Here is an 18,160-nt window from a genome sequence, read left to right as displayed (position 1 = left end):
ATATGATATGATCGTACCACTGTACTATTAGTATTAAATCAATCAATCATCAAACAATCAATCATACAATACATAGAACAGACACATTTATTGTCGATATGAGTGTGTATCCAAATATGTTGCTATTAGATTTACTAGACGCAGTAAAGACATTCGCAGTGTTTTTGTATGTTTTATTAAAAGGTTTTTATTTACTTATTTAACATATCACAATAGCCTATTCAAGCTAGCCTAACAACTTCCTATTATCAAACCATAAAATAACATACAGTCTCTCTAATACATGTAACAATAGAATCAAGAGCTTTTTTTAAACTCAAAATTAAAAGGAAAAATAAGTTTGGGGGACATGAAAAATCAGCTAAGTGTTCATGACAAATACACATTGTCATAATGCAATGAAAATAAACCTATGAGAGTTTAAAGTTTCTGAACTTTATGTTGACAGTGTGTGTTAGATGGAATTTTGTTAAAGTTATGACATTTGCCATGACCCATGAGAGAAATTCTGTAACTTGCAGACAAATGTCATGATGATAGCCAGCATCATGGAGTTGTCACAATAACAATATGAAAATGACAACAGGAAAGTATCACAGTGCCAAAGAGTATATGGCAAATATTACTCACAGGAATATTACTTGTTGAATAATGGTTATGAGTATAGCTTGTTAGAACAGGAGCAGATTACAGTGGATTTTTGTACCGTATACATTTTGTGTTTAGTGTTAAAGAACCGTTAGTATCACAGGTGTCATGAGGACCTAGCATCATAAAACAAGGATAGTTCTGAAATGTTGTGCAGCTACAGCAGGAAAGGAACAACATTAATAATAATAATATAATAATAATGATAATATTAATAATAATAATAATAATTATGTGTTTTGGCACAAGTTTCTTCCTACTCTAGCAGGGAGTGCAGCTTTACAGATAAGCAATATGTAAACAACATCTTGCATATGTTTTGTGTTGTGTTTCCCTCCCTTAGGAATGCCAAGCATAATTTGTCCCTCTATTGTTTGGCCGTACGGCAAGGGACAACATTTTACAAAAGGAGTGAGAGACAACAGGGAAAGTTTCCAGAACGAGGTGGGAGAGGGCATCAGTAGTCGTCAGCTGCAAGAAAGAAACGGGAGAGGTTACTCACAGATGCCTCTCAGTCCAAGTCCATGAGGAAGAGGAGCATGCGATTCCACTTCTGATAGAGTTCAGAAACCAGGCTAGTGTATCATGCAGGCATGCAATCACACCAAGGTGCTCTTACTTTCTATTGTGAGGATACAGGTACTGGCCGCTGTCCCTCTGCTGTTGACGGCCTTGCACATATACTCTCCCTCGTCCTCTGGGAAGGTCTCTGGTAGGTAGAGGCAGTAAGTCTCTCCTCTCTCTATGTATTGATAGTCCTCACAGTCCTGAAGCATCTCGCCCTCAAACCACCAGGTCACCTCTGGCTTGGGCTCCCCGGTGATCTTGACGGTGAACCGAACAGGCTCTGAGTCCACCACCGACTGATTCTTGAGTGGCTTTTTAAACCACGGGGCCCCCGACCTGCCGTGATCTTCCTCGTCATCGAGGCCTGCAGAGCCATTGATAATGCTTCCCTCTTCTTCTTCATCCTCATTATTCTGAATTTAAATAAATAAATAGAAATAACACAATAACAAACATCAGTCACACAAACTAACTAAGATCAAGGAAAAACCTATATAGTAGGCTGTGTGTCCACCAAGCTTTTTCACTTCAGTCGAGCATCACTCAAATCTCTGTAACCAGATAAAAACAGCAGTGGGCGACTGCGCATAATAAACAACTAGCAGAGACTTCGGAGGTTTGCTTGAAATAGATAATCCAACACAGTGAATTCAACTCTTTGTACACGTTATGCTACTGTTGATTTTCAATGCAGCTGAAAACGTGGATTGAATTGAAACGTTTTGGTGAAAATAGATCCATGACAAAACATCCATGACTTCTTATATGGCAACAGAACTATCAGGCAGAATAATAGATCATTTGAAGGTGGTTTATCACCTGAAAGTTTTAATACTGGAATTGGGTAATTATTACAACATCTAAAGTAGTTGTACATTATTCATATACATGCAATAACACCCAAATTGTCCTTTAACAAAAGCCAAAATGTTCAGGGAGATTTACCTTTTGGAGAGCGGCGTCAATCTCTTGCTGCTCAAACTGCATCCTCTGCAGCTTCTGGTCCTCCACCTTCTTCTTCTCTAGCTCCTCCCTGGCTTTGGCCATTTGTTCAAACCGTGCACGCATGTCCACCTTCTGTTTGAACGGTGTCTCCTCAGGCTTCGTTGGACTTGTTTTCTCTTCGTCATCCTCCTAAACGGGTGGGGAAAAAAATCTTTTCAATATGCAACACTAAAATAACTCACTCATATTCTCATGTTTCAGTGGAGTTAGCGCTCTTACCTCTTGGAATCTCCCTGCTTCTCTCTCTTTGATCTCGATATCAACGGCCTTCCTCCTTGCTCGTTCCTCGTCAATCTTTTTCTGAATGTCCTCATCGGTCAGCTGCTTGATCTTCTCAAACTTGGACTTGAGATTCTTGGCCTGGATGGAACCGGTTCTCTTGAGCTTGGTCAGTTCTTCGTATTCTTTGCTCACTGTATCAGAGGACTCATTCACCACATCCTGAAAGAAAGAAAGAACACTTCTGTGCTGAATGTCCTGTGTACTTTAGTGGCTGCACAATTTCCTTGAACAATGATCTATGATGATCTATTCTATGCTAATGCTAAGCCCCAGTTGGCCTGGAGTGTATAGAACAGATGACCATGTGTCTCCTCTGATACACATAGTGTCACCAACTATCACCTGATGGTTAGGAGTAAACATAAGCACAAAATATTGATACACATAAATTCACTACCATATCTTTCAGACTGACCTCTTCCATCTCTTGTCTAAGCTGTTCAAACTCCTGCTTCTCCTGCTCCATCTTCCTTTTGCGCTCATCCGCCTTGCGTTTCCTCTCGGCTTCCTCCTTATGCTTCAGCAGCTCTTCAAAGTTAATTTCCAGTTTTCTTGGATTTAATGCTTCCTGAGACTCACTTTTGACCATACCGGCTTCTTCCTGATCTGGTGCCTGTTGTGGCACATGTGCAAAGATGGACAACTGTGTAAAGGGGGTGAACTGACTGAATTAAAGGTATATTCAGTGATTTCACTCAAAAAACCGTAGGTTTCGTTTTTGGCTGTGGGACCCAGCCTTTCGTCCAATCAGGATAGAGAGTCAAAAACGAAACCTAAGGTTTTTTGACCCCCAGGGGTTAACTGGGGACAGGGAGGAACTCCTTATATGGCCAGCACACTCTATAGTAGGGAGGATTATCACAACAAAAGTGATATTTGAATTAAGTGAAATCACTGAATATACCTTTAAGCTTTATTTATGCTTCAGTGGCAACAAAAATTAAAAATATTTTTAATGTTTTGTTTCACCGAGCAATACTACACATCAGAATCACTAAATCATAAATCAGGTCTTACATCACAGACCTTAAGGTGGCTCCAGACCAAACAGTCTTGTTCAAACTTCTTCTGCCTAGTCAAAAAGTTAACTACTGATTAGGCTATTTCACTATAGGGTTGTTGTCTGATTTCAGTATTAGCTTCAATTTATAAAATAGCCACAACTATCACTAACTTGCAACATAAGCAAGCAAAAAAATTGTGTAGTGGCCGCATTCTTTTATAGGCCAGAAGAGTTCAAGGCAACGTTACATCACCTACATACCAAGTCAAAAATAACCATCTAACCCCAGAAGACCATGTCAACGTTTCAAATAAAATAAAATAATATTGCACCTTTGTGCACACAGCATTCAAATCACAGCAAAGCAGTGATATTATCATCTGGATGGTTCTTACATTTGTACTTACATTGAATATAACAGCAGCATATGGACAAAATGCTTCCCGTCAGATACCATATTGTAAATACAAAAGGCTTTTGAAATTAAGAATATCTTACTTCTCCATCGCCATATGCAGAACTTTCCTGATCCAGGCCGGGGCTCTTCAAGAATTAATTTGGAGAAGGGATCAGCATGTGCCATTTATATCAGAATAATATAGGCTACTGTACATTTAAACAGCATTAATTCATGTCCAATTAGAAATTCAAATTAAAGATAAAAATGTTGGTAGTTTAGTTTATCAAAATAATGTTAATGTTTGTGTTAATTTTGAGTAGGTAATGTTGACCCCCTGGCATTCTAAAACTCCCCTGGACAAGGAAAGCATTTACGTGGAATCATTTCCAAATGTTATTGATATATGCCGTCTCATGCTGCATGTAAAGATGATTGTCTGAACTTAAGCGTGATGACAAGTACGATAACTACAAAGCGGCATGCCAGACATTGAGCAGCATCATGAACGCTATTTGTTCATCATGATGTTCTATGAAGAGCAATAGAATTAAGATGGATGGATATACAGGAGCCTTTAGTAGAACATGCTATGATTAAATGGACTGTACAGTATGTCAGTATTATATCCATGCAGATGTGTCCTGTGCAGTTCGGCCTGCAGACTTGCCATGTTCTTGCGGGCCTCTGCAAACAGCCTGTTCTCCTCCTTTAGTCTCCTCTTGGCCTCCTCCTCTGCCTTTCTATGCACCTCCTCCCTTCTTTGGCGCCCCATCTCCTCGAAGCTGGCGCACAGCTTCCCTGGTTTATTGCCCTCCAGGTTCACCAATGCCATGAACACCTCATCGTCTTCATCCACCAGCTGAGTAGAAGAGTATAAAATGAAAGCTTTGGATTGTACAATAAGTGTATGCCAGCATAAACCTTTTTTGCATCTAAGGTTTCGTGACAATGGCATCGCTGTATAATTAAATCACCTGAATAGTGCATAAGTATTATATAAATGAATAACGTCTAAATGAGTCTAAATGGAGACATTGAGTCATCTGTCCATACTACTGAATAGAGAATTTCAATTTCATGGTGGACGTTATATTGACCATGCTCTTCCTGGCCTCTGCGAAGGCTCGTCTCTCCTCCTCCATCCGTCTCTTGTACCCAGCTTCTGCCTTCTTACGCTCCCCTTCTACCCTGTGTCTCTCCAACTCCTCGAAGCTCAGCTGTAGTTTTCCAGGTCGGATATCGTCCTTCTCCTCCTGACCTTCCTGAGTATCCTCCCCATCTTCAGCCTGAGAGGAATAACAACAAAGAATAGACAAAACCTATGTTATACTGCACTGCTCATGCCTCACTGGTGGGGCCCGTAGCACTCCTCATTCCTTGTATCACGTATTGTCACCTTTTTAACCACTGAAACAGGAACCTGGCCAAGATGGCGGCACAATAAATCAAACACACAAGCAGCACAGTGTGTTGGCAACTTACTTGTTCACTTAAAGGACGATTGTAGTTTATTTTTCAACCAAGGTTCATGTTTTAGGTTGTTATTAGAGAAAGTAAAAGATGAGTGTTAAAGGGGGTGACAAATTGACATTTGAGTTGAGTATGAGTATGGCATCCATCTAGTACCTCTACACAGATGCTAGGTTGATGTTTACATAGTATCCTAGTTACTTCATAGCACTTCATTGTTTTCTTTGCATCCTATTTACTTTACCCTGGCGTTAGTTGACAAGGGTTTATGCCATTGACTCTAATCTTGCACTCTGAAACTGCAAGTCGCTCTGGATAAGTGTCTTTGATTGATTGATTGAGAGATTCAGATTTTACGGGGACCAGTTTCGAATTGCAGCCGTCCGTAGGTGCCCTTTGAGAGCGGTTTTGAAGGAGTCAAGGGATTCGCATGTCTTAATGACTGTTGGTAGGGCGTTCCACATTTTGGTGGCATAGGAGCGAAATTAAATTAGTCCCTTGTTAAATACAATTTACCCCGGCATACACACTTCTTCAAGTATTTACAACTCAGAAGCTTTATAGGGGTTAAACAGGTGAATTCTCTGACACTCCCTCCCCTGTCAATAATAGAAAAAGAGCTTATCAGAAACCCCTTTAATAGGGGCATAATTTCTGATTTATACTCTATGTTAGTAGAATTCTCTCCTGAATCTTCTGAATCCAAATATAATGCATGGAATGCTGATCTACAAGAGGAATTGACATTGGAAGAGTGGAGCTCAGCCTGTATGGATGCTCAATCCCAGACGGGTAACACTCGGTTAAAACTGTTGCAATATAATTGGCTGATGAGGGTCTATATCACTCCAGAGAAATTAAATAAATTTAGTGCAGATATTCCAGATACTTGTATCCGATGTGGTAAAGACAAAGGTACACTTTTCCATTGTCTGTGGGCATGTCCAAGAGTGAAAGAATTCTGGGAAGAAGTGAGGAGGGAGATTCAGAAGATATTGTCGATAGATATTGAGCTTGACCCAAAACTGGTCTTTACCCACCTGGACATAAGATTCAGAGTAGCGAACAAAGATTTCTAAATTTATGTTTACTACAAGCCAAAAGGGCTATAGCCTTATCGTGGAAAAAGATAGGCAAACCCAGTATTGCTCAGTGGTTTAGGGAGTTATCATTGTGTCTTCCTCTGGAAAGAATCACTTATACTTTGAAGAATAAACAGAAGATGTTTGATAAGATATGGGGACGGTTTATCCAATATATTACGGTTAATGATTTATCTTATTTAATGGTGGAAACTGAAAATGTGTAATTGTATTCTCTGCAGCTGTTTGGTCTTGTGGCCATAAGGACTCTGTTGTTACCATTCTAAGTGCCCTTATTTTATTATACTGTATTTATATATGTATGTATTGTATGTTTTGTTTTTGTTTTTTGTTTGTTTTTCATTTTAAGTAATTGTATTGTCTGTATTATGTATTGTTTTGTTGTATTGTCCGTTTGTCAAACAAATAAATGCAATAAATATATTGTTAAAAAGAAAAGAAAAAAGTCCCTTGTTTGTGCCGAATCTGGGTTGCACCTGGTTTGTTGAACTCTCTCTGGTGTTGTGGGTGTGGACTTTGTTGACATTAAGGAAGTATTTAGACCGGTACATGGGTTTCTTGGTGGTGTATCGAATCTTGTGGACCAGACCCATTGCAAGATGCTGTACTCTGTCATCAACCCTAAGCCATTCCAGCCTGTCAAAGTGGGCAGTGAGGTGGGTTCGGGGAGTGAGGCCAAGAAGCAGCCTGACCAGTTTGTTTTGGGAAGTCTGGAGCCTTGTTTTAAGGGCCTTTGAGGTACTGTAGTACGAAGAGGTGCATGCATAGTCGAAGAAACCTTGTGTCCCAGTGTTCCGTTCTTCTAAATGCAATCAATTGTAAATTGTAATTGCTCCTAACTTTTGGAATCAGAAAGCAGGAATCAACACACATCTGAAGTGCATCACATTGGGATGTGTAAAGAAATGCTCAGGTGCATCACCATTTCAAGCTTGGCCTCGTCAAATGATTTTTTCTCCTCCCGCAGACGGCGTTTGGCTTCCTCCTCAGCCTTCTTCTTCCTCTGCTCCTGTCTCTCCTTCTCCAGATCCTCAAACGACAGCTTCAACTTCCCAGGAGTCACCTGCTCCCTCTCACTGGGTTTCATGTCATCTTCTTCGTCATCATCGTCCTGAAAGCAGATATAAAACAACAACCCAATAGCACATTATTTGACTTAAAAACAATGGTGCAAACATCTAGAGGACATCTTCTACATTATCTACTGTATAATGCCTTAACAACAAAAGCTCCACAATTTGAACAAAACATAACAATGACGATGATATTGTATAACCATGGTGCGATTCGTGAAAAAGATGTTAGATTAGAATCAGAATGCCATTTAGAAATTGTATCAGAGATGAAAGTATATAACCAAATATGTGGATTTAAAGCTCAGAGAACAGGAATCGTCCAATCGTCCACCCTGCCCTGGAGAATAACGGCCTCCTTATAATTCTCAATATATTATTTGTTACCCATTTGTTTTCTCCATAAACAATGGGAATACGGAGGATACTCTGGGCTCACCTGTTGGGCCACTGAGCACCGCTTGGCTTCCTTGATTTCAGCGTACCGTCTCTTCTTCTCCTCTTCTGCCTTCTTCTTAAGGCCATCTTCACGACTCTTCTCCAGGTCTTCAAAGTTTACCTTGATTCTTCCTGGAGCTCGTGAAGCTTTCCCTGGCACCACCCGTATCAGCATGCTATCATCTCCATCCTAGAAGGTATTTTAAGAAATAATACATACACAGAGAGTTTTGTTTATTTGTGTTTTTCATTGCTTCATTTTGTTTACATTTCCTATCAGCTAGAATCACCTTCCTAGCTTGCGACTTTAATCATAATTTCAGAGTGGATCCATTAAAATGTGAGTTCTAAATACGTCTTGGCTTGCTGCTCCCAGAATAGTATCAATGCAGTGTTGAAAAGACATTGGAAGAGTCAGTGATTAGGGTCAGTGTGATCGACACCCAGACTTGACAGACTATGGGAAAATACATTCAATGTAACACCCCCAAACACCCTCAGACTGAAGATAAGAGGACATTGGGTTGGGGGAGGGGTCTCTTTGGTTCCAATGGTCACCATTTGTAGCAGGTCGTCAGTCTATGAGTGCAAGTGTGAGGCTAAGATAGGAAGTTCTAAGTCAGTCATAATGGGGAAGGGGACAGAAGCTAAATGAGTCACTGTGGGGTGTGGGAAACAGTTGCCAGTCACATGCTGTCTACACCTGGCCGTGCCTGTGGTCCAGGCAGCAATATAAGTAGATTGGCCCAGTTGTTTCTAGATCACAGAGTCAGTGCCTTTCAAAACAAAACCATCACCATTTTGAGATATTACCCCTAGGAGGACCACTTGTTGTGAGATTTTTAGACCCATAATGTAATAAATACAGTCCATTCACTCTCTCTCTCTCTCTCTCTCTCTCTCTCTCTCTCTCTCTCTCTCTCTTGATAAACTGTACAATCACGGGCAACATGGGAAGCATTTTTTCTTTTTATTCACCACTTGTTTATATGTTTTTGCCACAGTATTGTGTATATTTGTCTATCATAAATGTTTTTCGATGAATTGAGTACATGAGGACACCAATGGAAACAAGCCAAAGGCTTTTCTGATTTCATCTGTTTAGCAGAGCTTGTGCTGGCTTTTAGCCCTGTGCCTGTCGTTGCAAACTGTTAATAACGGATTCAATCAATCAAAGCATATTACATATTGTAGGTCTACTGTAAATACCGGTACATGGTTACAATTTTAGAGTAACACTCCATTTCTTATATTGATGAAGTCATATTTTCAGGCATAAATGATTATGGGAGACTATAAATAATGATTAGCTTGTGGGCTCACTGTAACTACCTTAAGTTTATGACCTGTAGTGAATCCACCAGCATAGGACTAGCATTGTTGACAATGTTTTATACAGTAGCATGATCTATATCGTAATTGCTGCTTGTTTAATCAATGAAATGCTTTACAGTATATTACTAACTATTCATCTAACTTTTATGATGTTGTCTCTACAGTATTGTTGACTTTCGGTAAACACTGCATTAGTACAAATTAAATACTGAATAAAAGCCAGATTAACATGTTGTTACAGAGTCTTGTCAATGAATTAATTTGATTACTTTGAGCAAAACCAGAATAGTGCTACTAGTAGTAGGCTACATAAAAGCGTATAATTGCTTATCTGGAATAAGCATCATTACATAACATTTATACATTCCCAAGGACTACGCTGACTGATGAAGTCTTAACCTATGCTATTGATGTGGAGTCCTCTATACAATAAAATACATTTATGCTATCCCTAAAGGCTCTATGATGCTATGAAAGCAACTGCTATGAAAGCAAAAGTTCCCATGTTGTTCCCATCCTGTTTGGCTTTCAAAAGGCACTTAGAATAACTCATCCGGGTAGCAGCTGAGGATTACCTGAATGATTACAGATGATTGGAAGCCATTCCCTCCAGTAGGGTACTATAGCTAAATAATTTAGACCAGGCGATTTCACATGTGGCCCCATACCAAAGGAATCCCCCCTCATGTTTACATACCTCAGCAGCTTTCTGATCATTTTCTTTCTGAATCTTGGCCTTTTCTTTGGTATCCTGGGCAGACCTCCTCTTCCTCTCTTCACCAGCCTTCTTCCTCTCCGCTTCTTGTCTCTGCTTCTCCATTTCTGCGAATTTCCCCTTTACACTTCCTGAGGAATCCAAAATATAGAGGAGCGAAGAGCACAACACAAGAGGTAAGCTGTGAACCACTCCCTACACTAACCAAATGGCCAAATGGACATCCCTCTTTATCACTGACTCCACTCCTCCCATTCTTTTACATGTCATACCTGTGATTTTGGGGACGTAGGATTTTTCCACCTTGGCTGGCTTCACCTCTTCTTCCTCATCGCTGGAGGCTAGGAGTTCTTTTATCTGCGCTTGACAGACAGACAGAGAGTATACGTGAGGCAATGGTTTAGCCAGGATCATCTGCTTTGCCTTTGCACCTCAGGAGCCATGCTGGTCCCAGCAAGAACAGGGACCTAATCCCTGTTAATAACTGGGTCATGTGACCCACAGATGAGCCTCTGATTGGAGCATCCCATGCTGGCAAGGAAGGGAGATCAGCATAGGTAGGTGTCCATTCCCGTAGAGATACAGTAAGGCTGTACACTGGGAGGCTGTTCTCTCTGTATGTCACTGGTAATCCACTCACATCACACTATCACCGTATTTCACCAAGGTGTTATTTGTTAGTTTGTCTTTTACAACCAATGAAGTTGTACCTGCTTTCATGTTTTTCAGTGTCAGTGTCCATATTAATTGTGTTATTATAAAAAATAAAAATAAATTATTTTATGAAACGCGAACCATTAAACTCATCGAGTATTACTGTAACTTGAATAATTATTCATTATTCATTACAATAATCAGTGGATTATTTAAAGCTACAATCTGTGACTTTTTATGGTAGAGTATTGACAACGTCGATCTTTATTATAGTTTGAACATTTTTGCTTCTCTGTCGAGTCAACGGACGCAAAACGTACAGATTGTAGCTTTAAAATGATCAGTGATAGATGTTGGTGTTGTTCTGTAATCATGTAGTGAATTGTCACACAAACCACAAGCATTGTCACCTGGCCTGCATGCCTCATCATGCCATGCCGGTCACAGTGGGTGGTTAGTGGGGGGAGGTTATCTGTCTTTGACCTGCTGCTTCCTGACGAGATATGCTCTCTCCATGGTGAACTGCTCCTTTCTCTTCCTATTCTCTTCAGTGGTCCTGTTCTTGCTGCGCTCCTCCCTGGCTTTCTGCATGGCCTCAAACTTGTTCTTGACCTCGCCTTTGTCCTTGTCTTTGGGCACGTAGCTCCTGGCCACCGGCTTCCTGGACCGGAGGAGTTTCTGTGGTCAAATCAGAATGATGAGACAGAGGGATTGATTGATTGAAAATTGAATTCACAGTTTGTAGAATGGGTACATTTCAATGGAAGTACAGGTCAATTCAAAAACTGCTACGAGGATGAAACCAGAAAAATCATCCGGGTCTTCCATTTTCAATTCATCAGAACATTTACAGACGTACACTTCTATGAAAAAGGAAATCATAATATATACAGTGTAAGAAAGTAAAAAACATGTACAGTGTGGGGGGGGGGACTTTAACTTTTTTACAGGGGCCAGTTTCGAATTGCAGCCGTCCATAAGTGCTCTTTGAGAGTGGTTTTGAAGGAGTCTAGGGATTCACATTTCTTAATGGCTGTTGGTAGGGCATGCCACAGCGGTCCAGGCATCTTGGCTGGTAATCCAGTCTGGCAGTGTGCTGTGGTGTTTGACTCCTGATCCCGACAGCCTTTACTGCATATCACCCCCCCCCATCTCTCTCTCCCCATTTCCTGTCAGTCCCTCCATAAAAACATAAAAGAAAGGCGAAAGCCACAAAAAAACATATATTTAATCCCTTGTTTGAGCCGAATCTGGGTTGCACATCCCTCTTGTTGAACTCCCTCTGGTGTTGTGATTGTGGACATTAAAGTATTTAGACAGATACTTGGGTATCTTAGTGGTGTAGCGAATCTTGTAGACCAGGCCCATTGCAAGTTTCTGTACTCCAGCCTGGACATTGAATGTGATAACATTTTGCAGTGAGGTGGAAAAAATGGTGGAGAAGGTAAACCTTTTTGAATAATATCGAGAATTAATATCATGCAAAAACAAATTGATTAAAAAGCCAAGTCAAGGCTCAGGTATAGATCCATCTAATTCCACGGCCAAAATGCAAATAAGCACAATGCAAATTTTAGCACAGCTTTGTGCTTTGTGCCTTTCACGCCTGTGCTTTGTGGCCGTGATACATAATGTCACTGACTTTTCAACCCAGCTTGGTGGGTCTTCGACTACTGGTCAATCACAGTGGGGCTTTCCGAGAACTGCGGTGAGCATGGAACGCTCGCTCCCCTTACCTACCTCTCTCTATCCAAAACATGGTCAGTGGCCAAAGAAAGACACATCGTGAGCGGCGAGCAGCCACCCAACCTGCTCAGCACGGACAAAACACGATCAGTGGCCAAAGACACATCGCTGTCTGCCTTCGTTCAAAATGTGCGCTTTGTGTGTGTATCTCACTCGAACACACGAAATTCACTAGGAAACAACAACAGACACGTGTGGCATTACCGTGCTGCAAGAAAAAGACCATGGCTTGCACAACCACCATAAAATAACTGACGCAGGATAAACGGATCAAAGATATTTAAGAAAATAGAGTCCGCCCATTGTAAAATAACTTGGTCCCAGTCAGTAGTTTATTTACATTTCAACACAAGCCTTTTGTAGTGTGCAGACTCTTTTCTTTTTACCACAAAGTAAACTGCCACGGTTGCCCTTGAGCAAGGCACTGAACCCCAAGCTGCTTCATGGAGGCTGCAGTTGCCTGCTTTGTACAGGAGGCCCTGCACTCGTACCTCTCTAGAGATATAATAATACACATGGGACTCTGTGTATATCTATAGTAGGAACTTAGGAAGTACATTACATGTACTGTATTTGTTCATGAAAGCCTTACCTCTTGCTTCAGAGCCACATCAGAAATGTTCTGTTCACTTGCATCAGGTGCTGTTTCTTCCGTCTTCTCTGTTGGTGCTGTGTCACCATTTACTGCTTGTGAATCCTCATTTTTCTCATCGGCTGTGTCATTGTCTTTGTGTTCCACACCGTTCACGCCGTGTGTGTCGGTCTCATCATTGGCATGCTCATCCTCCTCGTTATGTGTTTCATCACCTTCATCAGCGCACTCCTCCTCCTCGCCGTTCTGCGTCTCATCACCTTCATCAGCACACTCCTCGCCGTTATGTGTTTCATCACTTTCGTCCTTGTTTTCCACATCATCATCTATGTCCTTGTCAAGTTCATTGGTGATATTGTCCATGTCATGTGTGACATCAGTCATAACCTGTGCAACCTCAGTCATCTTTATGCCACAGTGACAAGCTGACAGACAGGCCCACTTTAAATGTTACCTGCAAAGAAAAGGGACATTTATCAATTTTCAGTTATCTCCTCAGATACTAGATCCTACCTACTGTACATGTTCGGAGATATGGTAGTAACTTTAATGGCAGAACCCATAACCACTTTTGGTGGTAGGCCTAAAGCAGCAAAAGTAAAAATGAGAAAACTGTGCCTACCATGACATGCAAGACTTGTGTTCTGTTGTTGTTGTGTTGCAAGATCTTTTTGAAATAGCCGATCAAGCTCACAACGGGTTGCAATGAGTGTGTAGAACGGCTATTTTCAAATTCCCAATGTACAGTATATAGGGTTCAAGTGGTTAAATTGATTCTGATGCTATATTAACACATTATCCTAGGGAATCGGGACCCCCTCAAGGACCCTTTGAGAACCACTGATGTTACAGTATCATCTACTTCCTATTCCAGATACTTCAAGTAACTAATTTTTCAGCTCAAAGTCAGATGTTGGGGTTTGTATCTGTGACTGCCACTTAGGCATAATTTGTTCATACTGCAGGCAAATCCAATTTGCTTCTCAATTACAATATTTAGGACAGACTGCCCACACTTGCAAGAGATCAGATCGGATTTGTGTATTCAGACATAATCGAAGCACATTGGTTCCTGTGGTAAAGAGGCCACACTTTGTGAGCTTGTAGATCTGTGATTTTCAGTGAGAATATGAAAAAGTAGCCTATAAATCAGGCTTAGGACCTATAGGGAATTAATCTTAGATCAGGGGGAAAAAACACCATGTGGTTTTGTGCTGTTATGACTATCATGAAACTATCTAGATAGCCCAAAAATAAATGTTGGGATGCCAGTCTGAACAAAATAGCCTAAAAGCGTAATAATATAGCCTTATTGACTACAGAGTTCAGGGGAAGAAAGGGGTGCCCCACTTCCCTACACTGAAACGGAACATAATTGTGGGTCCTAATTTTAGCCCACTTGTGTGTCCAGGACATGTGATCATGGCTATTTCTGATAGGTGATACTCAGTTGGACAGAGCTCAAGTTGGACAGAGACCACATGTCGCCCCAGACCCCCACAGACTCTTGACAAAATGGCTAGACTTAAAGCTATAGACAATTGAATGAGAGGTGTTAGTCATTCCCCACAAAATGTTTTGCTGTTCATCAGTGCCCTGAAATACATCTTTCATTCAGACATCAGACATGTCTATGTATTTTAGCAACTCTGGTCAGTGTGGCATAATACAGTAAACAGCTGTAGTGTTGATGATTGATTAGTGGAATGGCCTCATGTTGGCTTATATTGAATTGTGTACAGTATGTTGTTATAAAGAAAACTGTTAATATAACAGTGTCACAGAGCCCTATGACCACTTCTGAGAGATATACGTATGCTTTAAATACATTTCATTAATGACTTAGATCAGGAGTTCTCCCCCAGTATGTTATGAATTACAGTATATCCACAGACCCCCATAACTTTTAGGGTGTGCAAAGTGAGAGTGTTTCATTTGTACAATCTCAGAGTTACAGATCTGTAAGGGTCCATTTGGTTCCCATTATCAATAATATTTTAGCGTCCAAACCAAGGACCCCTGGGGGTCCCCTCCCCAGACCCCACTTTGAGAACCACTGACCTAGATTATTATACACAGTATTTATGTAAGTAATCCATGTCCAATGGATATAGAAGAATTTATTTGTGTTTTAATTGTGACAATAATTAATTCGCATTTTGGCATAAAGCTGTTGTTGTCATCATTACCCGCAGTGACCCTTGTCCTTACACCTTGAGTTAAGATGGCCTATAGCTTGTCATTTGATCACTAAAGATGTAATGATAAAATAAAACATAATTTAAGAATGATGGCAATATACTGTACTGTGTTACTGTGTCATGGTACAACCGTCAACCGCAATGTGATGCTGATCTAGACATTCCAATAATTGCCTGAGAATAAGATCAAGAGGGGCCAAACTATAGGGGCTTGTTGATGAATAATGTTAACTTAATAAATGCTTATCTTGACAAAAACAACAGTAGGCCTACTTAAGGGGAATAGCCTACCACTCATTTTCAACATTTTATTGAAAATGATATTTGCAAAAACAAATGAGCCGATAACAATACATTTATCATTATTGTCTTATAAATCAGTTATTGTGATGATGTTAAACATGAGCTTGGATTGCCCTATCATCCTTATAGCCAAGTGAAGTTCTATTTATGGCTGTTATAATGTAGCCTAGTCAGCTGGCACCAGACATCATGACAGCGTGCTGCCTGCTGGGCTATACAACGAACGAACTGTGGCTTTAATAAAGTTTCATTAATAGCTCATTGTCTTTTAATTGTCAATGCACTATAGCCACAATAGCAACTGTAGTCTATCCCAAGAAAGTTATTGAGGATACCAAATACAAATCGTGGTCTAATATTTTAATAGTTTACACCCAATAGGCCTACCTACAGATGAATGAGAGCCCTTATACAATATAATAAAAACACCATTGGTTCAATTATACGTTTTTTATAAAATAAATAAATAGACTGCATGAAATGTCCCCTATAAACTTTTACCTTGCAGGTGTATTGGACATTTGCGTTATAGCTTTTAAACGTGTATGAAATAATCTTACCCCTTTATGATGCCGTCGTCCTTATTTTCATAAGAATCCTTTGTAGGTAACTGGCTGATGTGTGTGTGTGAACTGGTGTAGTCTACACAAGCAGAACAATCCAGAAAAGTGGAAAGTCACAGAGACGCGTCAGCGTGCGCGGAGAGACGGCACACACACAGTGGACTGGGTGAGGTTGCGTACCGCTTTCCATAAAAGTAGCGTTCCTTCTGCCGTCGACCACATTCCCCTCGCACCAGCCGCAGGTTCAGCTGTTCACTCACACTCACACATACGCTTGTCCTTTTTCCTGTTGTCCTTCTGGGCTCACTGGGCTGCAGGTTTATGTAACAAGTCAACACCAGTAGTATTTATAAAATTAACGTTTCCTCAAGTTAAACATGCATGTTTAACTCCTCGGGGAATATTTTTGCTTCAATTACACGTTAGCCTAAATAAACTGTATAGGCATTTCATAGGCTATACATAAATTAGCTATTTGCCTATTTTCTAGAATCATTCATTGTTTCTCCGTGTGGGCCCTATTGTATGAACAAGTAATGCTTTATGGTGTCGTCCACTCACAGTTAACAGTTATTGTATTGAGTTGTACTTTAAATGTACTGTAATTCTGCAAACCGTTAATAAATCAATCAATCAAAGGTGTGCAATGTTTTTTAGTTTAAACTTTTGACATGGTTCACTTCACATTATATTTTGTTTTCAGGAATCAATTATTTAGTGTTGCATGAAAATATAGAAAATGTGCTCAAGGGCCAGGCTAGCTGTTGGTATACCTGTACAAGCACAAACCTCTGCACTAAAATGTCAAAAAGCATCCAGCCAAACAACATAATGATAAAGTTCATACTTTTGGAAACGTGTCATAGAATTAAACATTTACAAATCGTGGGCTAGGCCAATAATATTATTCATTATTTATCTTTTTAAAATTTGACACTCATTTGAGCACCTGTTAGAATTACTTTGTTGTTTACATGCCTTTATAAGTTGACATGTACACTTTAAGGCCACTTGCTGGTGGTCAGAGGAGCCATGGATGCCTGGCTTATCTGAAAGTTAACCAGGTTGCCTTTTGTTTTTCTCCTGCTAGAAACAAATGAGACGCTGCCACGGGTTGCTGTAGCCTACAATGCAACAGCTACGATGCATATCGTCAAGAGTTCCACACAGTGGGTTTTATTTACAGTCACAAGCATGTCACATAGACTTTCAACCTGGCATCCCTATTTTGAGCATGTTGAATTGGACAAAATCATTAGTCTACAATTTTTACAAATGGCAAAATAGCTCATCTAAACTCAACACATCACAGTGTGATGTGATGAATCTTTGATCGGCTTAATTTTGCTATTCTCGAAATATGCTTAATGCTTGCATTAAAGTGTCATACCAGAGGTCCACTTATGAATTGGTTACAGGCAAAGTGTTTTTTCAGTTGTAGTGGGTGTAAATAGAAACGATTCACATTTGTCAGTCATCATGCACAGTTGCTGACTCACTCCCACTTCCTAAGGTCATAAAATACTGTGGGCACTGGTGGCGTCGAATGGGGTGAGAAGTTAGGCAGATTCAACCCTGGGTTATTGACAAGGGCGGAGGGCCGTTTTAGTGCCAAAATTCATATACATTTGGCCATAGAGTTGATCTGAATATATTTTGTGCCAGGGACCCCCAGAAGAAAAGATTTGTGTTACTGTCTAGTGTCAAAGAACTCTGCTGTATCCGGATCGGGAGTCTAACCCAGGCTAGGTACCCGTCCCGGACCAATACCCTAGCCGCTCAGGCCGATAATGTTTTTGTTAAGTCTAAAGTGATGTTCTCAATATAGATTATAGATATGTTATTAATTAGGCTTAATAAATACTGTACAAAGATTGTGTATATACCTGATCAATCTTTTAAAAATACCCATATATTTTCAAAAGCCTAGCTTGATACACTACAATCAACCAGCATATATTCCTGAATAATAATTTCAAGTGAGTTGTGGAGTATAGACTTCAGAAAAGCTCCTACTATAAGAGACAAACCACCAGCTATATGTTTGGAACTGAAATCTGAT

The 18,160-nt window shown here is 40.3% G+C and overlaps 1 protein-coding gene across 4 annotated transcripts; it reads right to left on the bottom strand.

The window, feature by feature from the left end:
* Positions 1-156: 156 nt before the first annotated feature.
* nexn (nexilin (F actin binding protein)) lies at positions 157-16,335 on the bottom strand (the record flags this gene model as incomplete). Of its 4 annotated transcripts, none has more annotated exons than XM_083767655.1 (15): positions 16,096-16,334; positions 13,032-13,485; positions 11,177-11,371; positions 10,312-10,396; positions 10,022-10,170; positions 7,991-8,179; positions 7,401-7,589; positions 5,003-5,191; positions 4,573-4,764; positions 4,004-4,048; positions 2,918-3,115; positions 2,440-2,661; positions 2,161-2,349; positions 1,268-1,628; positions 157-1,119 (listed from the first exon to the last, which is right to left on the bottom strand). In XM_083767655.1, the coding sequence occupies exons 2-15, from the start codon at positions 13,434-13,436 to the stop codon at positions 1,106-1,108; spliced, it is 2,622 nt and encodes an 873-aa protein (XP_083623781.1). In that variant the 5' UTR covers positions 13,437-13,485; positions 16,096-16,334. The 4 variants fall into 4 exon arrangements, with proteins under 4 accessions (XP_083623781.1, XP_083623782.1, XP_083623780.1 ...); XM_083767656.1 differs by lacking the exon at positions 157-1,119 and having other exon boundaries at positions 1,248-1,628; positions 13,032-13,291; positions 13,331-13,485; positions 16,096-16,335; XM_083767654.1 differs by lacking the exon at positions 157-1,119 and having other exon boundaries at positions 1,248-1,628; positions 16,096-16,335.
* Positions 16,336-18,160: the final 1,825 nt, after the last annotated feature.

This window comes from Protomyctophum parallelum (genome assembly GCF_964188405.1).
Source record: "Protomyctophum parallelum genome assembly, chromosome: 6".
Classification (NCBI taxonomy): domain Eukaryota; kingdom Metazoa; phylum Chordata; class Actinopteri; order Myctophiformes; family Myctophidae; genus Protomyctophum; species Protomyctophum parallelum.
Note: the sequence above shows the minus strand (reverse complement) of the source record. Positions and strands in the feature narration are given on the sequence as shown.